Source organism: Melanotaenia boesemani, chromosome 14, assembly GCF_017639745.1.
Source record: "Melanotaenia boesemani isolate fMelBoe1 chromosome 14, fMelBoe1.pri, whole genome shotgun sequence".
In the NCBI taxonomy this organism is placed as follows: Eukaryota; Metazoa; Chordata; class Actinopteri; order Atheriniformes; family Melanotaeniidae; genus Melanotaenia; species Melanotaenia boesemani.
Window position 1 is genome coordinate 28265452 of NC_055695.1, and position 25573 is coordinate 28291024.

A 25573-nucleotide genomic window follows, 5' to 3' on the forward strand; every position below is an offset into this window, starting at 1 on the left:
ACTGTTCTGAAAGAAAAACAGACAGCAGAAAATCTCCGTAAATCATTAAAGGTTCTCCGATGAGACATGCTGTATATTTAAGGTTAATAATCTATTTTACCCTGACAGCGTTTTTGTTAATTGTTCAACAACTTTTGTAATGAATAGTGCTCAACAGTCATTTATAAGAAACTAAGTTTACAGAAGGATCTTCTTCAATTGAACCTTTTTTAATCCCTGTAATCTAAATCAAAGGTCACCACTAAACTGTGTTCTTGGCATATAGTACATAATAATTTTGCTCCCATAAAATGTTTTCCCCATAAAACAGACAACACCCATGATGACACACCAATGACAGTATGTTTGTGAGATTTAAAGTGCAGCATCAGTAACAAAATTGCTCTTTGCTCCCACATCCAAACTGTAGTTCTGTCTGTACAAGGAGATATGACACTTTTTTTTCCTGAACTGATTACAGCAGTAGATGATACTGTGTCATTTTATTACAAACCTCATTCCAAAGAGGTTTGGACATCATATACACAATGATTCGCAAGTCTCATAAATCCATATTTTATTCCCAATAGAACATAAACAACATATGGCCACATCTGTAAAATGTTGGATCAGGGGCAACAAAGGGCTAAAAAGTGTGAATCAAAAACAACTGGATGAACATTTAATTAAGTTAACTGGCAACAGCTCAGTAACATGACTTGGTATAAAAGGAGCATTTCAGAGAGAAAGAGACCTCAGATGTAAAGATGAGAAGTCATGTCAATCTGAGACAAACTGGGTCTAAAATTTGTGAATTTTCAAAAATGTTCCTCAAGATTGCAAAAGTATTAAAGATTCCATCATCTACAGTGTATGATATCATAAAAAATTCAGAGAATCAGGAGGAATCTCTGTGTGCATGGAACAAGGCTGGATGCTGGTAACCTAGGGGTTCTCAGGCAGCATGACATTAAAACCAGACATGATTCTCTACTGGAAATCACTGCATGGACTCAGAAAGACTTCCAGAAACCACTGTCTGTGAACACAGTTCACCCTGAAATCCACAAATGCAGGTTAAAGTTCCATCATGCAAAGAAGAAGCCAGATGTGAACATGATCCAGAACCAGCGCCGTCTTCTCTGCACCAAACCTCATTTAAAATGGTCTGAGCCAAAGTGGAAAACTATTCTGTGGTCAGGTGGATTGAATTGTTAAAATCTTTCTTTGGAATCTTTGGAAAGCATGGACACCGTGTCCTGCAGACTAAAGAGGAGAGGAAGCATCCAGCTTGTTATCAGTGGACAGGTGAAAAGCTGCATCTCTGATGGGATGGGGCTGTGTTAGTGCCTATGATGTGGGCAGCTTCTACATCTGTGAAGCTCCATCAATGCTGAAAAGTACATGGAGGTTTTAGAGCAACATCTGCTCCCATCCAGACAACGTCTCTTTCAGGGAAGGTCTTGCAGATTTCAGCAAGACAACCCTGAACCACATCCTGCATCCATCACAGTAGCATGGCTTCACAGGAGAAGAGTCTAGATGCTGAAAATCCAGCAACTAAAGTCCTGGACTGTTGAGCAGCTAGAATCCTGCATCAAACCAGAACGGGACAACATTCCTCTCCTAAAACTCCAGCAGCTGGTCTCCTCCCTTCCCAGATGTTTACAGACAGAAGAGGGGATGTTTCACAATGGTAAACATCACCCTGGAACAACGTTTTTAGGATGTGTTGCTGCCATCAGATTAAAAATTAGCTCATATTTTCCATGAACTAATAAATTGTCTCTGTTTCAGCATTTGATGAGATTTGCAAATCATTGCATTCTGTTTTTTTATTGAAATTGTGAAAAAGTTTTCAAACTATTTGGAATCGGGGTTTAAATTATCAATGAAAATTTAATCCAGAATAAAAACAACTTAATTAACAGTTATTATTCCAGGTGTTTAGACTTTATTTTCTTCTGTGTTTAGATGCAAATTTTACAGCAAAGTTGGAGTTATTCCTGCTTCTCCTTAACCTGTAAAAACAAACATTCAGTTTCTCATGTGACTCTGATGACGCTACCGTACAGGCCTCATTCATCCCTTCACATGTGCTCCCACCACATACTTCCCAAAAAAAAGGATTCACATATGTGCAAAACAACGTGTCCATGCGTTTTTTTTCTGTAAGGTTATGCACATTCTTACAGGTAATAGTTAATGTAGTCAGTCAACTGTGCAGATTTTCCTGTAGATCATCATAAAACTGTTCCACCCCCTGACATCATGAGTTCAGTGTGGGTTTCTGGACTGATGACGGTTCCTGCTATAACACAGAGGGGTTCATATGAAATAGTATTCTGCTTGTTAGAGAGAAGTGAATCGTGTACTCAAGGGGAAGATTATCCTCCACAACACTCGCTTTAAAGTATGGGCTGCTGACAGTTAGCAGCACATAAAGGGCAGTTGTTGTAATGGTGCAATTATTGTGCTACAGTAGGATTCTTGGTTGAAAGATACGTACAGTTCTCACTGCTTTAAAAGAGCCCAGAGCTGAAACTCTGCGTCCAGTTTTAATGTGATCGTACTGTACTGGTGGAATGTGAAAAACTGTCTTGTGTTTTGTTTTTGTTTTTATTAGATTTTTTTCTAATTGTCGTCCTTTTTATTTAGACTGTTTTCTGAAGTCGCTCCTAAAGGTTTGTATTTAATTTAATTAAATGTGCCAGAAGAACTAAGTTATTCTACTCTATTCTGTTCTGGGTGTCATTAGTGAGCTGCCTTGCAAAATGCTGAATCTAATTTGAACTGACTGACTTACAGGCTGACTGTAAGCATTTCTCCTCTTTCAGACTAGAGAACTCAGGGGAGGCAGTGAGGTGACAATCATTTTAACTAAACGAGACATCCTTGCTTCAGAGGTTCATTTTTTAAAATGATGTTAAATGATGTGTGACTCAGATCTATCATGTCACCACTGTTGCAGACAACTGCTTTTAATCTCTGTAAATAAATATTAAATCTGTTTGATTAATGTTCGCTAAATGTGATGTACCCTTACATTCAACAATCACTCATTGGACTATTTATTGGATCCATTTCTCAAGTGTTTGAACCTCCTTTTACCTTCTGAACTGCCTTAATTCTTGGTGTCATAGATTCAACAAGTTGATGGAAACATCCTCAGAGGTTTTCTCCATATTGACATGACAGCATCACACAGTTGCTGCATCCATGATGAGAATCTCCCGTTCCACCACATCCCAAAGCTGCTCTACTGGACTGAGATCTGGTGACTGTGGAGGCTGTTGGAGTCCAGTGAACTCATTGTCATGTTCTAGAAAGCAGGTGGAGATGATCTGAGTTCATGACATGGTGCGTTATGCTGCTGGAAGTAGCATCAGAAGATGCTCCACTGTGGTCATAAAGGGATGGACATGGTCAGCAGGTAGGCTGAGAAAATCCCAGTAGATCAGCAGTTTCAGAAATACTCAGACCAACAACCATGCCATGTTCAAAGTCACTTAAATCTCATTTCTTCCTCATTCTGATGCTCAATGTGAACTTTAGAAAGTCGTCTTCACCATATCTACACGACTTCATGTGTTGATCTGGTGACTTGTGATTGGCTAATTAGATATTTGGTTTAAAGAGCAACTGAACAGGTTTACCTAATAAAGTGGTCAGTTATTTCAACTGAAGCCTGAGTGGCGACTAATTGATCAGTTTCTATCTGCTACAGGTAGTTTTTAGAAAATCATTAAAATTCATGAAATGTTACAGATCCAAACACATGGACTCTTTCTCGGGACCTGTCTATTGTAGCAGATATTTGGTGTTTAAAAGAACTTTACACTGTTTTTAAATTCTGTTTAAGGCATGTTAGGGGTATGACATAATTAAGATTCTCAAAACAAACACATTAATAAGCTTTTGCTTAAGTTTGCTACTTTTATCTAAAGTAAATTTTAGAATCACCAACCTAACATGCATGTTTATTAACTGGAAGGAGGCCAGACCCAGGCAGAAGCCAAACTCATGCAGCGACAGCATACTAAATCACTTCTGTGAGGCCCTGGTTGGACGATGTGCACCATCCAGATCTGCAAAGTCTCAAAACTTTAGTACAGAAGATGTTACAGGATCTCACTATGCAAACGTTAATTATCCACACTTTTCTTCTAATACAGTTTTCATAAATTCCCTGAAAGTAGAACAAAATCTTGTGTTTACAGTCATTAAAATGCACCGGTTATCTCTATTTTTTCATTTTTGTCCTTATAGAGGCCTCATGATGACTATTTCTCTGTTTTAATTAATGTTTTTTTGTTGTTGTTTTCTAACATGAGAGCCCACTAGATGATTTGTCATTTAATCTGTAAAATTAAGTGTAGATTTTCCTCAATTTTCCTTGTCTGTCGGTGAGGAGGATTCTTATGGAATATTTTAGCTCAATGAGATGAAAATGTCAAAAATCTAAAAATATTTAAGCCGCAGAAATTTAAGTAAGCAGAGTTTTTATTGTCACTGTACATTTCTATAGAATTAAATTGTCATTTATATTAATCGTATATATCCAGCACAATATGTGATAAAATAATCTAACAAATAAATCATCTAAAAACATTAAAATTGTAAAGCAGTAAAGACTATAATGACAGGACCGGGAATAAAAAGCTCCATGTCAGGCTCTGGAGAAGAAGCTGTCCTTATTCTGCCAGAAGGGAAGGTATCAAAAACACCTTGTCCAGGATGTGTGTAGCCAAACCCGGTCTTTTCAGCTGTTTCTCAGCCGGGCGGAGTGGATGATTCAGGAGTGATCTGCTGCGGGTCCGATCGCCATACTAAGCATCCATCAGTCTGGATGCTTTCTACTCTCTGGGAAATTTTGTGTAAATGTGCAATGGGATCAGGAAATAATTCATTGAATGGTGCAAAAAATATCTAAAACAAAATTATATGTTAATCTAATTGATCATAAATTTTATTGTGTATTCATGTATTTATTTCCAACTTAAAAAAAATTAAAACACACTAAATTTTTATTCATTGTTGTGTTTAATGTATTTCATTGTGGCACTTTTCTGCCTCCATATGTTCAGACCGGCTCTGCCGGGATCTTTTATTTGGGATTAATTTGTAGTGACTTGTGGAACCGGATAACCAATCAGATTTCACCATCTGTTGTTGAGTTGCAGTGACAGTTTAAATTAATTCGTGAGTCACTGTTCTCATGAGAACTATGAGATGATTAAGTGAAATAATTACATAAGTTTACACACTTAAAATTGTAACATTGGTTTTAATAGAACATATCTAGTGGATATAACTTTATTAAATCTAGCTGTTGGTAACACAATTCTTAAATACGTTATATTGACTTTGGAGGGCAAAACATTGGAAAGATTAATGCACTTAAGTCAGTATAATTAAGATTAGTATAGGAGGAATGGTGACAGTGGTGAAGCAATGTTTCCTACAAAGTTTTTCCCTTCTATTAACAACAAATGATAATTCACTGTATGAAACTTTGCACTTTTACTTTGACAAATTAGCAACAGTTCAAATGACTCAATACTTTTATTAAAGTTGTTTTTTGTCAGTTTTTGTTATCAATATTTGAAATGACATGAATTTTTTTATTGATTTTAGAAAGATGTAAAAAAAAAAAAAAAAACTCAAATAAAAATGTCATGTCCATTTTCCGATCATCCGTGTTAAAAAGTCTCACATTTTCTCTTTAGTTTTCTTTTATCTTCTTGTTTTATATTAATTAGAAATAGTAAAATGTTGAAACAACATCATCCCATGTCAGCCTTGTTGACCTCTACCGCCAAAGCTCCTGTTGTGAGGAAACCAGTTCTCAGTTAAACAGGCAGGAAAACATGTTCTGGTCTCAATATTGTCCTAATATCAGCAATAATCCACCTGTCACCATAGTTTAAGTGCATGGATAACATGTTCCATAATTTAAAAAATACAGCTTACCTGTTAGAATAATGACTGGGGATGAAAATAAAGGATTTATAACTAATGTTGGTATTGTCATGTGACTGCTTTCCAGTTATTGGCCATCCCTGTGTTGAAAATAAAACCAACATTTTGTGAAGCATCTCTTCTAATTTATGTGAAATTTTTCAAATCAAGTTTCTTCCATAACCTCATGAACTTGCAGCAAAATCAAACTAATCAAGATTATAAAAGTTTGCATGTATTTTTAAGCAGAGCCAAATAAATTTTACAGATTCATTGAATCAAATATATAAGTAATTATTTAAATGTGCTAGTTGTTAATAAAAATAATGCATTTATTTCCAATACTAATTAATGACACATTTTTTTTTTTATTTATTTAATAAGCTTATTTTCTATAGTAAAAGATTAATGACTAATTTAATTAATAATCTAATCCTATATTTACTTATCATTGTGGCACTTTTCTCCTTCCATACCCAACTTTACATGAAAAAAAATGTATGATTTTGTTCTGTGGTGGAAAGTAAATCAGTTTTCTTCTGCGCTCCTGTGCTTTGCCGCCCCCTGCAGGCACTCGGCGGTACTGCAGCAATCAGCCACAATAGACAGTAGGAGTGGACAAGCGAGCCTGAGTCGATCAGGCGGTCTGTCTTCACGAGGATCGTTCTTACAGAAGGTGATATCGTCCACCGCTTTCCCAGGACCACCGCCTTTGCTTCTCGGAGCTGAAACAGAAAGAGGAGCAGCATGTATTGATCTGTTTGGCTGCGGTGCTTGTCCCGAGGAGCGGATCCTCCATGCGTCAGCCCTGGGAATGGATCAGGAATCCGGTGCGGCGTCTGCGGGCAGTTTCATCTCCCTGAATGAACATGAGCAGAGGTATTACTCAGGTCTCCACGGTCTGTGCCAGACTGACACTTCAGGAAAGCTGTCGTCCAGCAAAGTGGCAGAGCTGTTCAAGGCGTCTCAGCTACCTCCTGAGTCCCTGCATAAAGTGAGTGCATGCATATGTGTATAATGCGTGTGTGCTGCTTGGTCATCACGTTATGAGGTGTGTGTGTGTGTGTGTGTGTGTGTTGGGGGGGGTGATAGTCATCAGCAGCCTGTGTTTTCCTCTGTGATAATAACATAAACGATATATCACTGTTTCCTCTGTCACTCAGGAAGCTGCACACATAGCTGTGTGTTTGCTCTGTTATAATCCTCTAGTCATTAGCAGGCAGTGTATGCAGATTTTATGGTTAGATTTTAGGTTAGATGTTTATTTCAAATGTATGATGAGAGAAAGGTTCAAATGTGTCAAGGGTTGTTGACAAGAAGAGTTAGGACTGCAGATTTTCCATGTGTAGATTTAGTTTCACATGCACTGAAAAGTGGAAGAAAATGTTATATATCACCTAAACTTTGTGTCGATCTTGATTTCTGTTTGTTATTGTGCTCTCTTTTCCAACTCAGCCAGTGGCTTCCATCAATTTTCAGCCAGTATCAAAGAGTTGGATCTGTTGTGTAAACCATCACAGAAAACACTCGTGTTATGATCTCAGTCACATCATAGGTGTGCTGAGAAAAACTTCTCAACATCTGCAGGTTGCTGTGGTGGACTGTTAAAGATGTCTGATGTGTGACCACACATGCATTAATGGGTATCAATGCTGAAGAAAACAGCTGAATGTCCGAATTCATCCATAAATTTTTAGCAGAAGACAAGTCAAATTTAAACCAGACAAATAAAAACTTTCTTTTTTTCTATGACATTCATAATGCTAAAAAGCTGATTGATTTCATTTTGGAGAAAATAACAGTGGTAGGTGATAAACAGTCAGTTTTCTGACCCATCACAGGAACAGAAACACTTTTTTCCAGCTCAGATGCCGCCTCGGTTTCACGTCACCCTCTGTCCCGAGGGGCCGGCGCCCGGCCGTGGCAGCCTATTGTGTGTCTGTGTGGGTGTCAGGAAGTTTGGCATTGAGCTGCGCTTCCTTCCTGTCCAGCCTGGATCGCCGCCACCACACGGGGGTGACTGACACACTGCCCTCTGAGCTGTGCTCAGCCCTGCAGCAGGATGCCTGCAGGATCACTCTTGAAGCCAGTTCTTTCTTCTGAGGTCATCGTGTCACACAAGAGAGGCTGATTTCCTCTTGGCTCTGATTTACATCTCGTGTTATGATTTGGGATCCATATGTTTTACCATAAATACTCTCTGATATTTGTCAAAACAAAGAACAGTGTCCTTTATAAGCCATATGCATGGTGTATGACGAGGAAGGATCTTTTTGTCCAAGCCGTGTTTACAGCTGATGAATGGAAAAGCATGACACTTCCTCCTGCTGCAGTGGTGTCACACGTTTTGACGCATATAGATGTCTAGTCGTGCTGCTATTGGCTGAGAGTATTTGTATTTCCGACTAAGCAAATGTTCTCTGTTACATTTTATCATGAGGCTGTGCTACAAACAAGAGCAGCGAGTGTTTGTGCTCGGGGGCGTGTTCAGGTACAGAGGCAGCAGGGATCTGTTGACAGATGAAGCTGCCAAACCGGTCGGACTGAATGAGGTGTGGTCAAAGTTCTGCTGGTGTCAGGTCTGATGGTCGTATTAACAGTGTTATTAGTGCTTTAGTGCGGTGTTTTCCAACCTGAAGGCCCAGGCCCTGAAAGGTTAAACGTTTGAGAGTAGTTGCTATTCTACAAATACTGCAGATTTTTTTTTTTCCAAGAACAGAAACAAAACAGCAGGACCCAGTCTGATAATATAAATATCCACTTACAGGCTACTTGATTAGGTACACGTGTTCAATCACTTGGTAACACAAATATCTAGTCAGCCAATCACATGGCTGCAACTCAACAATGTAGTCATGTAGATATGGTGAAAACTACTTAATAAAGTTCAAACTGAGCATCAGCATGAGGAAGAAAGGAGATTTAAGTGACTTTGAGCGTGGCATGGTTGTTGGTCTGAGTATTTCAGAAACTTCTGATCTACAGGGATTTTCACACCAACCACCTCTAGGGTTTAAGGCCCATTTATGCTCACTTACGTATGTAAATAGCAACGTCCATGTTAAACATGGTCATACGTCAGCGTCCTCATACTTCCATGTGTCTTTTGCGTTGCCATGGTTGCTAAGTCAGTTCCTCCACTAGTGGGCAGTGCTAAGTTCAGAGTTCAGTCCCGCGAGCCAACGTCAGTTTTAGACACCCGTTGGCAGCAATAATGGGTCACTATACAGTTGTTTCAACTGCCCAACACGCCCTAAACACTCACATATACTCTTTTTTTGAAAGCTTGGATAACTTCTACAGTTGTCGTCTTCATTCTTCTAGTTTTTTGTTCCCTTCCTGATCCACTTCTTCTTCTCTGGTTAATTTCTTTTCCTGGTCAACACTGCCCCCATGATTTCTGGTGGTATTGCTCTGCCTTCTCCATCAAGCGACGGATAGCCCGGAAACCAACCAAATTACGCGTGTAAAGACTGACGAAACCGTCCGTATGTCTGTGTATCTGTCTTCTACATCAAGCATAACTGGGCCTATACAGAGAATTGTCCAAAAAAGAGAAAATATCCTCTTTTGTCTGGATCAAAATGTCTTGTTGATGTAAGAGAATGGGCAGGCTGGTTAGAGATGATAGAAAGGCAACAGGAAGTCATTTAAGAACTGGTTCCATAACAACACGTCCAACCTTGAAGCAGATGGGCTACAGCAGCAGAAGACCACACCGGGTGCCTCCTGTCAGCTAAGAACAGGAAACTGAGGCTACAATTCACACACACTCACCAACACTGGACAATAGAAGATGGAGAAACGTTGCTGGACTAATGAGTCTCCATTTCAGCTCCACATTCAGATGGTAGGCTCAGAATTTGGTGGCAACATCATGAAAACATGGATCCATTCTGCCTTGTATCAATGATACTGGTGGTATAAGTGTGGGGGGGATAGTCTTCCCTTAGTACCAACGTGGTCTGGTTGAACCACCACAGCCTACCTGAGGATTGTTGCTGACCATGTCCATTCCTTTTTTGACCACAGTGTAGCATCTGCTGATGCTACTTCCAGCAGGATAATGCACCATGTCACAAAGCTCAGATCATCTCCACCTGCTTTCTAGAACATGACAATGAGTTCACTGGACTCCAACGGCCTCCACAGCCTCCAGATCTCAGTCCAGTAGAGCAGCTTTGGGATGTGGTGGAACGGGAGATTCTCATCATGGATGCAGCCGACAAACCTGCAGCAACTGTGTGATGCTGTCATGTCAGTATAGAGCAAAACCTCTGAGGAGTGTTTCCAACACCTTGTTGAATTTATGAAACCAAGAACGGAGGCAGTTCTGAAGGAGAAGGAGGTTCAACCCGGTACTAGGGTGGACCTGATAAAGAGGTTGGTGAATGTAGATAATATGAACTAAATATAATTTATTTGACAGACATTTGTTATGTTTTAGATCTAAAAGCATGATCATAATAATATGTGGATGCATGTTCTCAGACAACATCCACACTGACTCATTTTCAGAATATTTCATTCACATTTTAAAAAAAAAACATTGTTTATTAATATACAGTCAAACCAGATGAGGATGTTGGCATTTTTCCATCTTGCTTAAGTAACCTTCATCCTTGGAGCCACAGATCTGATCTGTCATTTGGCTTCATCAAGGCTATTACTGTTTCTTCAGAAATAATCTCATTATCATTGTTTTTCCAACGACCTCGTGCACACTGATAACCACTGCAGGCCTGACCTCCACTGTGTGCTCAGCCTCTCATGGGACTGCAGTTGTTTTGGATGTCCTACCCCAGTAAAAGCTGTTAAATGAATACATTGCAGGTCAAGCAGACATAATCTCTCATAAGTCAGTATGAGCCACATGTACTGCACCAGCCCCTTCACCCTCATTAGACAATGGGAATGAACCACACTCTTGTCATTTTTATTTCCAACACACAGAAAAATAAATGTTTTCTAAAATGTGTGTTTGTACTGGGCTTGGACAAGTTTTTAGATAGATAGTGTTAATCCACAAGTGTACAGATAATCTGGAATCTGTTTGTATATAACAGTCAGGGTTATCTTTCTGAGTCTCTAAATGTGACCCATGGAGCAAGTACGAGAGTTTGATTGTCTTGTTTGGCTCTGTGCAAACCCCAGATCAAGGTATACCATACTTCTTGGCTCATAGCACCTGGGATAGGCTCCAGCCCCCCCATAACATTCAAATAGATTAAATGAGGAAGGAAAATGGATGGATTGGTGGATGTTTTCATGTACAAAGACAAAAATGAGATATCAAACTATTCAAACACACACTGCTTTATATAGATACAGTATTAGAGTTCTTTCTGTAGTGAGTTAGCCTAGCCAGAATACCACGTGTTTTTTAACTCTTTACTAAAGATATTGATAGCTGATGTGTTTAAACTGGCTTGATAATTTGTATATTCCCTTTGCAGAGAGTTAGGTTTGCATATTTCTCCACTATCACTACTTTTTGTGCTATCAAGCTAACTGATTGTTAGCATACTTAGCCTGAATATAAAAGTATCAGAAAAATAAGGAAATTTCTGTTTGGTGAATTATTTCTATGTAGTAACAATTCTTCTCGGCAATAATCTTATTCTGTTGTAAAGTCTGTTTATTTCCCTTTTAAATGAAGCCATGTTTGTAAGAAAAACACATTTGTGGGATGAGCAGCAGAGTTAATTATGTGGGTTACACCCATAAAAAAGTAACAAATTATCTCTGCCAATGCTTAACAGCTTATTCTGCTATTAACTCTCATTTGGAGCTTGTGGTACCCCAGGTGATGATTGGTTAGCCCCACTACAGCAGTCAGTTGTCTGCTCCAAGCCTGTCATAAATGACTGATCTGGATGGGCAGGGGTCAAGTTCGGTCCTAGAGAGCCTCTGTCCTGCGGGTTTTAGATGTGTCCCTGCTCCAACACACCTGATTCAAATTAAATGGATCCAACAGCCTATCAGGTTAGGGTTAGGGTTCCCATTGGAATCAAGTATGCTGAAGCAGGGAAACATCCAAAACTTGCAGGACTGTGACTCTCTTGGACTGATCTACCCCTGGGATGGGGCCTGTGTCATACGGCAACTTCAGGCTGATTTGCAGAGAGCCCTGGTACCATCTCCAAATTGAAGGCCAAGTTTCATAAAACAGGGAATGTCAGAGACAGGCTGCAAAGTGGGCGTCCCAAGTAGACGACACCTCAAGAAAACCGGTATGAAATCACCGGTAGCTCTATATGCAGGACAGACTGCACACAGCCACTCTCCGGCCTCGCAGGGTCTCCTGATGGCCTGCCATGACTGCCCTTTACCGTCAGGCCGGTTTGGTAGCATCTGGTGGTCTCTGTGAGAAACGCTGACAGCTAGGTTTAAAAAACACAACTATGAGAGATCATTTCATGAACTGTTTCTGCCCTAATTTACTCATCTAAACTGGTTTTCCCTATTTTCTTATCTTTTTTGTATTGAAGATTTTTAGTAATTATCCACAACTTGTTTTTGAGATCAGTTTTATTATATATGTATTTCTCTTGCATTTCATTTCATGTTTCTATTTGCTGTTTAACACTTTGATTTGCAATCTGCTTGAAAAAATGCTATTAAAAATAAAGAATGATTGATTTGGTGGAGGCAGTGTGATGGTGTGGGACAGCATGTTCGTCACTGAAAAAACAATCTCAATGCAGTGAGGTGTGGAGATGAGATTCAGGAACCAGCTGAAATCCCTCCTTTTCCGCAATCTGGGATCGAACTCTATCCTCCATAATGGCAACTTTCGCACCCACGGAGCAGGTTTATCAGAGACTACCTCCAGACTTTGGGAGTGGAGAAGATGAAATAACATGCCTGCAATCCTGACCTTAACCATATTTTACACTTTGTGCCAGAGTGACCAGCACAACCACACTGGTTGAAGAATGGGATGCCATCCCACAGCATTGTGTGACCAGCATGAGGAGGAGGAGACAGACTGTTGTGGCTGTGCATGGTTCTTCCACTGAGGCTCCAGTTTATTAAATGAATAAATAATTAAACTGACCATTTCTTTTTTTCTTCAGACTTTAATCATTGAATCTAATAAATGACACCAAACAAGACTCAGTAGCAGAATCAGCTGTTAACCACAGAAGATTTGACAAGTTTTTTTATGGGGGTAACCCACATACTCAACTTTTCTGCTCATCCCACAAACATATTTTCCTTATAAATGCAGCTCCATTTAAAAGGGAAATAAACAGACTTTCCAGTAGTATAAGATTTATTCCAATAAGTATTGTTACAACAAAAATATTCCAACCAAACACAAATTTCCTTATTTTTCTACTAAGCTTTATTTAATGGTTATGTAATCTATATGTGACTGACATGTACTTTTATTCAGACTAAAACTGTTTTACTGTTGCTTCCTTCTTCCAAAAGTCACATTGTTTCATCAGTATCTTAATGATTTGATTTTTTTTTCCTTGATTGTCCCACAAACCCAAATATTCCTACAGCAGTCATTGTACATCTAATCAAGAGAGTGCAGGATAAACAGATCCCACCATGCTGCTTATCCCTAACATACTGTTTTCTCTATAGTTATTCTGTAAAGAGGGCTCATAATTTTGTACTACACATCATCTCGATCTGGGCCTAAAGTAATTGCATGCGTAAGCTTGCTGTGTGGTCCTTGTAGGTCATTGTGTCCAAATTTTTAAGCCCTTCTCAGAGCATATTTGCTTAACTGGTTTGAAAGAACTGCATGTAAGAGCTCGGTTTTCCTTTGATTTAAAATGTAATTCTGTATTTTTCAGGTGACTGAGGTGTGTGGAGCAAAGCATCTGGGTTACTTTGGAACAGCTCAGTTCTATGTGGCCCTGAAGCTGCTAGCAGCCGCCCAGTCTGGTCTGCCCATACGCCTGGAGAGTGTAACCGCCAGTAAGTCTGCTGCTCGGGGAGAAGGAGGCTTCTTATGAGAGCAAACAGGGATCAGGAGATTATCTTAACATGGCAGGATTTGGTCTAATCTGGTTTAAAGGCAAGTCGCGTGGAAAAAGCTAAGTGGGTTTGCCCTTATTACAAGAATGCACAATCAGTCGAACCAGACCAGAGAGAAAATCTGTTTCCCCGAAGCTGCGCATAGTTTAATGGATTATATGTGGAAGTGTGTTCAGAGGTTCATATGTGCGGTGGTTTGCTGTGTAAGGCCCGTAAGAGGCTCATCCTGATTAATTCCTCAGTGTTAGTCTAGTTGTATCAAAGGTCACCTTGCAGGAGGCTGCAGGTCAGACACATTTTTAAAATTAATTTAAAGAAAATAGATCTGTCAGGTCAAATCAATAATTATGAAAGAAAATCATCCAGATATTGTCTCTGTAGATCTACCTCTTCCCAGATTTGTTGGGCTGAAAAATGAGCCAGAGATGCGATACGTCACCGTTCCTCCTGCCACAGACGCTCAGGGGGCTCAGTGTGGGTCTGCAGCTGGTACCTGGACCCCAGCAGACAGGAGCAGCTTCAGACACCTGGAGGCCAGTGCAGACAGGAAGGTGAGCTTAAACATCATGTGCACTGTTTATAAGCATTTATTTTATTCAGTCTTTTCCATTTTACAAAAAAAAACATCAAAGACAAATAAAACTAAACTGCAGAAATGAGCCAAAATGGGTTGAATGTGTGGACATCAGGTTAAACTAACCCACATTCACACACAGACAAATCGTCCCACCTATAACACACACGACATCCAATCATTAGAAACATCAATATCGATGACAAAAGTCAACTCAAATCATCTCATCTTCAATCCAGCTGTTGATTACAATGTCATTATCTTCCATAAATTTACAGAAAGTACTCCAGATACTCCTAAACTTGTTTTCGATCATGTGGCTTCGTTTTTCTGAAGCAAAAATAGTAATTAATAGTAATTCTCTTCAGCCATGGTGATGTGGCACTGGTCGCTACACACCGCTTCATGTCCAAACGCCAGATGTTAAGTAAAGTCCTCACATTTCTGGATGTAGCTGAATTTTCTGGATAAATATTGAGTAAACAGTTTTGGGTTAAGGGGCACCTTTTCACCAATGTTTTGGCTGATTATTGAACTTTAAACTTTATATTTAAAGCAAGAATCAGGAATGTTGGGGTTAAAGTGGTGCAAGTGGGATGGATTAATGTACAGTCTTTACATTTATATGTTTATGGTTTGAGTTTGAGCCAGAAAACATGCTTTGGACCGTTTCTCCTCTTGCTATATTCTCCTGCTGTTCTGCCCTTCATGCTTGTAGGGTGTTGTGTGATGACTCAGCAGAGTTACTAACAAACATATTATACAGCAAAGAGACATGCCCCCCAGTACATGGAAAGTTCAGTGTGAGGTTTTCTATAGTGGATAGAGGAGGAAGTCTCAAACTGTTGGATGTGCACTGTTTACTGCAACCTCTACATGTTCAGTATATTGTGCAGCTGCCCAGCATGACCATGAGGGGGGCTGTGAAATATAGACGTTGGCAGAAACGACCACTTGAAGAGAGATTAGAGAAGGGCAAGCCTTGTGCAGCTTAGCAAGTAAAACCTAAATTTGATGCCAAGTCATTCTGTGTTTGATAACACAAACGGGTCAAAAGTTTAAATTAATGGCATGAATTTGATGTCTTAGTGCCACAATAAAACTATATTAATACAGATGTGTGTAAACATGTCAGGGGGGGGGGGGGGGGGGGGGGGGCATGTTGCAGCCATGTTGATTCCATAATGGTTCAATGTTGCCTTAAAGCAGCAATTTTCCATAGTGGTATGTTTCTACCTCAGGGCAATTTTCATTTTTAATTAGCAAATAACTTACATTAAACTAGTCTGAATATTGTTTTTCCAGACAGAAAAATGCAGGAAACTATGTTTTTATACCCTTTTTGTAGTGCAAAATTACAAACCTGTCCTTTTAAAAAAGCCTAAATGAGTTTCAGAAAGGTCTTCCCTCCATTTTTCAAGTATTGTGTCATAAGGATGCATTTTGGAAATGTGCCAGTAAAAAAATGGTGTACTGCCAGAGTGACATGGTGCAGTAGAGGTTTGCAGAAATGCACAAGATTCATGTAATAATATTTGCAGAAACGTGCATAAATGCACACTTTGGCACAGTTTTGTTTAAGATTAACTCCATAGAGGCTACATACCATCATGTGCATGAGAAATAACAAATAATTATGCTTTTTCTGTTAGAAAGAGCCGTGGTCGCCACCTCGATCCCCATGTAGCTCACCTCCTCGCTCTCCGCTGGCCTACCGCAGCTACCTGTACACCAAGCAGAGAAACGGGGTTGACACACACATCAGTAAGACAGTTTTCTCTCATTTTAAACAAAAAGAATATTCTGTATTTAGCTTGTTTGGAAATAAAAACAGAAACAATAACTTGCTTCATTTGCGCTACCTGCTCATTCCTACACATGCTGATGGCTCTTCTGGTTCATTTGACCTGTAAAGCTCTCGTTCTATCAGATAACATTCTTTCAGAGGTGCAATCAACAGGAAATCACACCATGTCAGTTTTCAGGTCTCTCCCATGCCAAAGCTGTGTTTTTCTCTCCTGTCCTTAAGCCTATGAAAGCAAACACTCCTCTCGACCGGTCGTTCAGCTGGAGCAGCACTCCTCACCCAGCCACTACGGGAGCAAACCCACGATGGAGCATCCAGCTATGGTTCGGGTAAAGCTGAATTTTTAAAAAGATTTTTTACATCTTTACCCTTAAAATTATTGCATATAATACCAACAATTTCTCAGGAATGGTAGTTTGTAACTCTGTGGGGTAAATTGTGATGAATAGCTTATCCTTTAAGTGATCTGTTGATGTTTTCTAGGCATTTATATCCCATCCAGGAGGTTTACAATTATTTTGCATTTCTCCACATCTGTGTAGGCTTCCTCAGTCGAGAGGCTCGAACAGCAGAGTACTGCTGTGGACTATTCTGATGATGACCCCTGGAGGATCACAGAGGAACAGCTGGAGTATTACACAAATCAATTTAAAAGCCTTCAACCTGACCTGGGGGCTCTGATCCTGGGTATGGAAACCACACCACCGGTAATGACTGTAAATCATCCTATCAAGCTGTTTTACCACTGTTTGCTCTCCACAGGAGCTGTAGCAAAGAACTTCTTCACTAAATCCAAGCTACCAATACCAGAGCTCTCCCACATTTGGTAAGTGGTGACTCAGTGAAACATCTGTCCTTGTTTCATTCTGGGGTTAGCTGGGTGTTAATTCACCAAGTACTTCAGTGTGTCCTCTGAGGCAAAAACAGGCCCATTTTTTTAAAAGACACCAGATAGAAGACAAAAGGATTTACGACAAAATATTCTGAACTGGTTGATGATTTTCAGTTTTATTTTCAGTTTTATACACATTAGTGACTCCATGAACTACAACAGATATTTTCCTGTTCGTCCAGTTTCTTTACAGTTGGCTGAGCTGAGTAACTTCTGTCTGCTTGCTTAGCTTAAAGCAATCAGACTTATCCTATTGATTCCACTGTCACTACCACCGCTGCCAGTTTTTTTGTTTAATTTTTTTGTTTTTCCAGTATTTTTACGAAGGAAAGACTTGTATTTTAGGGCAGTCATCAGTTCTGTCCCATGAGTGTCCTTCTCACCTCTTTCCTTTTGAGTAGAAGCACCTGTGCAGTATTGTTTTTTTCTTAGAAAAAGGTTTTGAAGGAGAGAGGTTTTCACTCCCCAGCTGAATTCCCAGCACAGCTCCTTCTACTTTGTGTGAATGATTTTGTCAGACGATGCAGCTTTTGTCAGAGCTGAGCTCATGCCTGGAAATGCTTTGAAAGAGACTGACTGTGAACATGTATAAGCTATTTTTCAGTCAAAATTTCAGTCTTTTGACAACAGAAAGAAAAATATGACTGAGTGCAGCTCACTCACACATTACAGTATATTTTATATACCTATGTGCAGCATATTTTATCACAAATAGTAGAAAAGAAGTAAACGGATGTTGAGAGCTGTCACAAGCGAACTATACCAAAACTGCAGTTATGCTATAATAATGCTAGTTAGTGCATTATTACATTAGCAACTGCTTTAGCAGCTTTAGCTACTTTCCATTGCAAACGGCTAGCAGCACTACCTAGATTATTATTCATGATTTAAAATAGTTTCTTTTTTTAAGAATGTGTTTATCAATGTGTACCATTTTACTTACTCATTTCTTTGCATTAGATTAATGTTCTCTTGAAAAACATGACACCACTCGAGCTAGCATTCGTTTAGCAAACTATTTTGCTAACTCGATGCTAGCTAACTACCTTAGCTTGGCAAAAATATTAATCATTACCTTGCTTGTTTTGTTTTTTTTGTTGTTTTTTTTTGTCATTTCTAGTCACACTTTGCTAATGAATATTGAACATTAGCAAATCTGTAACTGCAAAACATTCAACTTCACACAGATTTCCGTCTCCACATATATACGAACAGCTAATGCAGTTAATTCTTCTGATCTGTAATTTATATTAATTAAATCTCCTTGTAATAATTATCAAATTCCTGGAGGGAACTAAATAATTATGAAGAACCTATAAAAAAAAATGGAGATTGGATTCATACTAATTCAATGAACTGACTCCAATAACTTGGAGGGTTCATTAAGTCTGTGAACAGCACATCAGCTGGAAATGTAAATAAGTGAACATTTATGGTAATGTGCTTGAATCTTATGTTTAAATGTAGTTTTTCTTTGATGAAACATGTTTTTTTTCTGAGAGTAATCTGTCAGATTATAGGTCTTTGCATGACACATTTTAAAAAACACAATGGTAACAAGAAACAATCAGGATTACAGTTTTAAGACTTTTGTTTGTTTTTCGTTTTTTGTTTGTTTCTTTTTTGTTTTCTGTTGTTTTGTTTTGTTTTTTATTGTTTGTTTTTTTTAGCTACATGACATGTTCTTCAGTTTGTGAACTGATGGGCTGCTTTTCTATTCTTTCAAGGGAGCTGAGTGATGTGGATAGAGATGGAGCGCTCACCTTTTCTGAGTTCTGCATAGCCTTTCACTTGATTGTAGCACGCAAAAATGGTTACCCTCTCCCAGAAAGCCTTCCTCCAACCCTGCAGCCGGGGTTCATGCAGCATGAAGAGGGCATACCTGATACTCCTGAAGTAAGGGGCAAACCTTCAACACCTCTTTTTTTTTAAGGTTGAATACAAGTCTTATTTCAAAATTAAGTTCTAAAAACTGACCTCTGTCTGCAGAGTGCAGAGGCTTTAATTGTGTTTGATGATGCAGAACCAAGGCCCAGTCAGATGGTAAGACATCTTTTTCAAGAAATTGATGTGTAGTCCTTTTTTACTACCTGTAGAGGGCAGTAACGAGCTAATTATAGGACAGTCTTGCTCTATCTTAAGCCACCAGAGCAGATTCTTTAGCTTCCAGTGCACTGATCACTTGTTTCAGTCTCTGCAGGTTGTGATGGAGTGTTTTATTGCACTATATTTTACTCTTTTTAGGATCAAAGCATCATAGAAAGGCTTCCACCCAGCTTTGCCACAGTACAGCAAGATTTAAAAGAAGAATCCAGCAAACAAGGTAAACATTTAGTTAAAAAACACTTTATTTTAAATTTAAGTGAGAAATAGTTTAGTCAAAAACAAATGGCTGCACTTCTTTTAAGTGAGTTAGGTTCATAAGTCATAACAATATTTTAAATGGTGTTTAAAAAGTGAATGAAGTTTTAATACTCTTTCTATTTTCAAGTTTACAGAAACAAAATGTTGGATAAAGAAGCAGCAGTTCAACGTATGAGTTTCTTATGTTGCTGCTGCTGATTACACACACACACACACATACAGTAGTAGCGGTTTAAAAGTTCCCATCCAAGCTGAAAGCCAGCCGAATACCTGCCGGCTTCCAGCCCAGTTCCATTCCAGTTCCAGCCAGCTGCCTTCCAACTTCCAGCCGCCAGAGAGGCCCCCTCCTTCTCCTGGGAGTGTCGATGTTTTAATCAAACTCCACCCATTCCTTGTAATATAGGGTAGACCCAGAAGATGGCGCTTCTCTCACAGACTTCTCATCGCCCGTAGTCTGTCAGATTTTATCTGAATTTACACTGACCGGCAGAGGCGCCACTCAAAGCACCTCTGATGGCCAGTCACAATTCATAAAAATGCATAAAACTTAATACATAATCATCGTTTGACGTGGAATGTGAAATTGTAACATGCTTGTGCGCTGCCAATTGTTTTATTCAGAAATGAATGCTAGTAGGTTAATAAAACCTTTCAAATACTGGATCACAGCCCCTAGCTCTATTCTCAATAGGATGTATTTATCATACTGATTAATCTTTTAATATTAGCATTATTAACATAGACAAATCAGATTTGGATCAAGCAACACAGAATCTGTTTGAGGTAGCTAGGAAGGGTTATTTTATTCTCATATTATTTATTTCACCTCCATAAGAAGACAGGGCGACAGATAAAAGCCCCACGCAGGATCGGAGATAATTTCTTCCACTTCAATGTGTCTAATCGCGGGGGGACATCCAACACTCGCTGTGCTGCGACTTCCTGCTCGCCGGGAATCCCGATTACGTCACCCCTCCAGGTGGGCTATTCCCCGACACGCTCTGATTACCATTCCAAAAGGTACTGTATGCAGCCCCCAACTTGAACATGCGCCTTCTTCAACATTCGCACTTGCTCCAGAAAATTACCATCTCTTAGGCTCCTCCACCACCACTTTGACTGTGGATTGATACGTAAATGAGCCGCAATGAGGCAGCTGAACAAGTGACCCAGTTTTGTGATTGTTGCACATTGGGTAAGAGTGGTAGTCAAACGAGTCCAGTTTGTGTTGTCATGCTACCAGAAATTCAGTAGGCTAGTCGGTCCTAATGCAGTGAATTTCCATGTTAATGTTGCCAAATTCAATAGCATAGCAAGAGATGAAAAAAGAAACAACGATATTTCTTCAACATGTTAACCAAAATATTTACCTCTTAAAGCATAAACCAAGTATTTACAACAAGCAGTGTGCTTTTTAACGTTAACGTGTGCCATAGCCTACTGCACCGCGGTTCCTCCTTCCAAGTCTTCTTTTTTATTATATTGTTGTTTTATCATCTGAATATACTACAACAACACAGAGAAAATATATGAAAGTTTATTTTACGCTGGTATTTGCGCAGCAGAGTTTTCTGCCGCCGGATTTGTAGTCCAGGAACGGAGAACACAGCTGCTGCCAGGAAAGGTGGATTACATTTTGTTAAAGCACAGCAATCTCCGAGTAGCCTATTATAAATACCCTCTCAGTGGCAAAATAAAACACACTGGTCTGGTTTAGTCTTCACTCTGAAATGGTTCAGTCAGAGGAATATAAAGCTGTTTTAAAAATGTTGAGCAAGCTTAAAATAAACATTCATAGGCTATCTATGTGTTTTAGATTAACACAATGATAAAACAACAATAGGCTATAATAATGGAAAAGAAGCGGTGCAGCATGGCAATGATGCGTTAATGGCTCGGGTCGCGGGTTAAACATCAGTCTGGTTCGGATTTAAATGGAATAAATACATTGGTGACGAGTCAGGTTCGGGAGTCATTCTAACGGGTTAGAGCAGGTATGCGTAGCAAAACAGAACCGTGCAGGACTCTGCTCTAAGCAGTTCGGACTTGGTTGACCTGGAACCATTTGACAATAAAATCTGGAGCCATCCTGCAACGCGCTCGCTTAGGCGTCCAGTTAAACCGTGTTTATTCAACCAGTCCCTACTTCATTGCATTCATTCTTTCCTCATAGCCTACGTGCACATTTTTTTTTCAAGATTGTTTATGTCAGTTTTGTTTTGGAAAATGAAAAAGGAGTCTTTGCGCAGAACTTATAACATTATTCTAATCTTGCCACTTGCCTATTTTATTATTGTGTATTTTTGTAATAACATGTAAATTCACTGCATAGGAACCAACTAGTCTACTGAATTTTGTGTGACAACACTAACAGAACTGTTTTGACAATGCAACAATTACAAAACTGCGGCTCATTTACTTATCAATCCATAGTCAAAGTGGTGGTGGAGGAGCCTTGGAGATGGTAATTTTATGGAGCAAGTGCGAATGTTGAGGAATTTAGCCTATGTTCAAGTATGCAGCCCACAACTTGGTATACCTTTCAGAATGATAATAAACAGAACAAGACACACCAAACCAGGAGCTAAGACCACGAAGTTCAGCATCATGCTTATCTATCTTTGGCGTTTTTACACCAACATTTTTATACACTGGATAATGATAATAATTATCGATTAAAGTCACGGATAAAACTGCTGTTGTTAAAACACCCATCTCTTACAAAATCTAAAATGTAAAACAAAAAAAACAACAAACAAAAAATCTGGATCACTGTAGAAATATCTTTATTCATTGCTGATCATCTGGCCATTGAAGCGTTTTTATTTGGAATTGGGAACAAATATTTTCCACCCTGTTATATTCTGTTCCACTCTGTTATGTTCCATTCCACCCTGTTAGTAAGGTGTTTTTTAATTTTTTTTTTTTTTTTACTAAAAACATTGAGGACTGTGAACCTTGTTGCACCATATTAGGAAGTGAGGAACATTAAATTGATTTTGCTTTTCTGTTCCCAGGTCAAAAGGAATGTAATTATCTCTCATTTGAAATACTTGATTATGCTTTCCTTCTTGCCTTTGTGGAAACAGAAACGTGATAATCTCTCACTTGAAAGCAAGCTGGGCGTACAATAGTGTGATGACGATGAAAACTCACATGACCAATGCTCAATAAAGGGTACATGAAAATGTGAGAAATGGTCAAAAGCACAAATACCGTTTGTGGTGAGTGAAACTATACAGCACAGTCCACAAGGCTCTTTTCAAGCACACTCCTCCCCCCAAGGAGTATGCTTGAACAGCTAACGGCAGGTAATGGCTGTGTTTACAAATGTAAAGGTGCTAATTGTTGGCCATTGAATTGTTAATTTCAAACCGGGCAGCCTTTTGGTTGTACTCTGGGCATGGTAGAGGGGTAAGAAATCTCTGGGTTTTCTAGTGTTAAACACTGGAAGCGTCGCCAGCGGTCTTTTGATGACCGCCAGTCATGCTATCATGCTTATAGTGTATTAAAAACTAAACGGCTGAACCTGGTATTTTAGGACTTTTATTATATAGTTGTTGTCTATAGTTTTACCTGCTTACTTGTTTGGAAAAGTAAACACATCAATATTTACGAGCAGTTTAGCACGTCTAAACTTCCACAGAGCCGCTCAGGGAGACTCTTTCTCAGCCAAACTGTCGTATATCACGGCTATGGAGTTGTAATAAATGCCCGCCCTACTCTGCTTCTGATTGGCTGTAAGATCACAAACCCTGTGTGATGATAGGCTGCTGGTTCCTGTCATTCCTACCAGCCTTTGCGCATGTGCCTGCTTCAGACAGTGGGCAGGCAGCTGTCCCACCGCTGAGACACAGTTGTATGACGTTTTATCACGTTTTATCACTAGATCGCTATGAATAAAATCCAGGGACACTTCATTTCACAGTATAAACCATTTATTTACTTATCTACTTAGGATAATAGCACTTTGAGGCCTAATTCAGAATATAGGTTGGGCTGGGTCCGGACTTTTGTGATCCCTGCTTTACACATTATCAGTATTATGTTATTTTTACCTGCCGATATTACGTTATGATTTTGTCAATATTCAGTTATGCAGCAGCTGTATCAACCCCCACTGTGAATAACTTACGTTGCAGTCAAATGACCGCTGGCAGCGCTCCTCGGGATGTTTAGAAAGCTCGCTGCTAGTGACATTCACCACTTAGCCGACTTGAGGAGGTTGTGCTTTGCCTCATAACACCATTAGCTACACATGTCGGCTTTTTTGATACATTTATTTGACGCCATTTTCAAATCAAATCATTTTTTAAATGTTGGCAAAAATGCAACAAATGAGCGACACAGCTCAATATAAACTGTTTAGAGAGCAGCAAGATCAAATCACTGCTCCTCCCCGTGGACAAAAGAGGGATTGCAGCTGTTTTTTTACTTGGGCTGCTTAGGGGCAGAGCCTCGCTGACGACGTCATTGCGGGGGATTACATTACCCCCACAGACCTGTGAAGGATCGGCCAAGGATCAGTCAAGGACCAGTCAAGGACCCATCATGGAAACAGGGGAACTTTTAAACCGCTACTACTGTATGAACGATACTGTTACTACTCTTGAAAACAACTAAATACAGTCCTGAAGTAAAGTAATTTTATGCTCTGTAATTTTTTTTCTGTATTTCTGTTTGTGTAGATGCTGGTGTGAAATGTTTGGCCATATCTCAAGAGAAACGAGCTCTACATCTGGGACCTTTTCCTGAGAGACCAGGTGACTCTGAAGAGCTTTCTCTGTTCCTGCACATCACATGATGAGAGTTTCAGATTCAGCAGGGATAGTCTAGCACCAGAAACACCCAATGCAGGTTTTTTTTTAAAACACCCAGCTACTGAAAGCAAGCCTTTTTAAGTTTAGGCATATTTTTCAAGCGTGTTGCATGGTGGTAATTTACAGTGATGATCATGTGTAGCATTAAATGAGCTGTTAGCCAGATAAATTCTCAGTTTATGGGTAAAGGGAAGTAGTTGCGTCTCATTTACAACCACTTAAACAGGACTAAAAGCCTTTGTTTACTTAACGGTAATCTTTTCTCACAGAGCCACCTCAGGATTTGGATCCACAGATAAAGACTAAGACCAGACCAAGGTAAAAATGACCCCATTCCTCCCAGGACTGGGTTAAACAATCTCTGATTGTTCCATGCTGCTGATTAACTAGAATTAAATTCTTTGTCCTGCCACCTGTGTGACTTCACCTCCAGGTCCTACTCCAGCACTTCTATTGAAGAGGCCATGAAGAAGGCAGAGGAGCCCCCCACACCTCCGCCTCGACCTCAGAAAACCCACTCCAGGGCCTCCTCGCTGGACCTTAACAAGCTCTTTCAGCAGGGCGCTCCAGGTACGACTCCCGCATCCACGGCTGCTTCCTCCTCTTCCCACAGTGTTAGGTTTTTGTCCCTCAGCAGGTGAGAGCGGTTCCAGCCAGGAGCAACAGCTCATTGTGTAACCAACCTATCAGGTTGTGTTTAGGACACTTCTCTTTTCAAAAGCAGAAATGGAAACAGGTGTTTTTATTGTTTAGAAGCGAAGCAGACAGGAGTGAAATGGAGACAACATGAAGAGGATATTACATTTGATTTAAACTTATTTTTTCTTGGATTTTAGGAGTAAAAAGTGGATGGCTGCTGCCTCCTCCAGCCCTCCCTCCAAGACCACTGACTTCACAGGTAAGTTTGTCAAAGCTATAAAATGCGCAAAGCCTTCATTAGAAAGAAAGCTTTACCTAATTACTACCTTTAACTTCTCTTCCAGGTGTCTCCTTTTATCAGCGTTTCAGAGAAAACAGCCCATAACAAAGTCCAGCAGCCGAACTTTGCAGACTTCAGCCACTTCAGGGAAGAGGTGAGAGCACCACCTGATGTCAGACATCTCACATCTGCCTTCATCAGTCTCAGTCTTACCTTGACTGTAGAAAGCAGGAAGTAATCCTGCTAAATAATAACA

The 25573-nt window shown here is 39.7% G+C and overlaps 1 protein-coding gene across 2 annotated transcripts in view; it reads left to right on the forward strand.

The window, feature by feature from the left end:
* Positions 1 to 6430: 6430 nt before the first annotated feature.
* Positions 6431 to 25573, forward strand: part of reps2 (RALBP1 associated Eps domain containing 2) — a 29271-nt gene continuing 10128 nt past the window's right edge. The window contains exons 1-16 of one of the 2 annotated variants that reach the window (XM_042007014.1): positions 6431 to 6934; positions 13758 to 13881; positions 14323 to 14492; positions 16168 to 16279; positions 16545 to 16651; positions 16865 to 17009; positions 17085 to 17148; positions 18942 to 19110; positions 19204 to 19257; positions 19459 to 19537; positions 19706 to 19747; positions 24267 to 24341; positions 24668 to 24716; positions 24832 to 24968; positions 25235 to 25296; positions 25382 to 25471. In XM_042007014.1, coding sequence (XP_041862948.1) covers positions 6437 to 6934; positions 13758 to 13881; positions 14323 to 14492; positions 16168 to 16279; positions 16545 to 16651; positions 16865 to 17009; positions 17085 to 17148; positions 18942 to 19110; positions 19204 to 19257; positions 19459 to 19537; positions 19706 to 19747; positions 24267 to 24341; positions 24668 to 24716; positions 24832 to 24968; positions 25235 to 25296; positions 25382 to 25471 — 1977 coding nt within the window. In that variant the 5' untranslated portion in view covers positions 6431 to 6436. The remainder of the gene's footprint in view (positions 6935 to 13757; positions 13882 to 14322; positions 14493 to 16167; positions 16280 to 16544; positions 16652 to 16864; positions 17010 to 17084; positions 17149 to 18941; positions 19111 to 19203; positions 19258 to 19458; positions 19538 to 19705; positions 19748 to 24266; positions 24342 to 24667; positions 24717 to 24831; positions 24969 to 25234; positions 25297 to 25381; positions 25472 to 25573) is intronic. The other variant, XM_042007015.1, reaches the window with a different exon arrangement.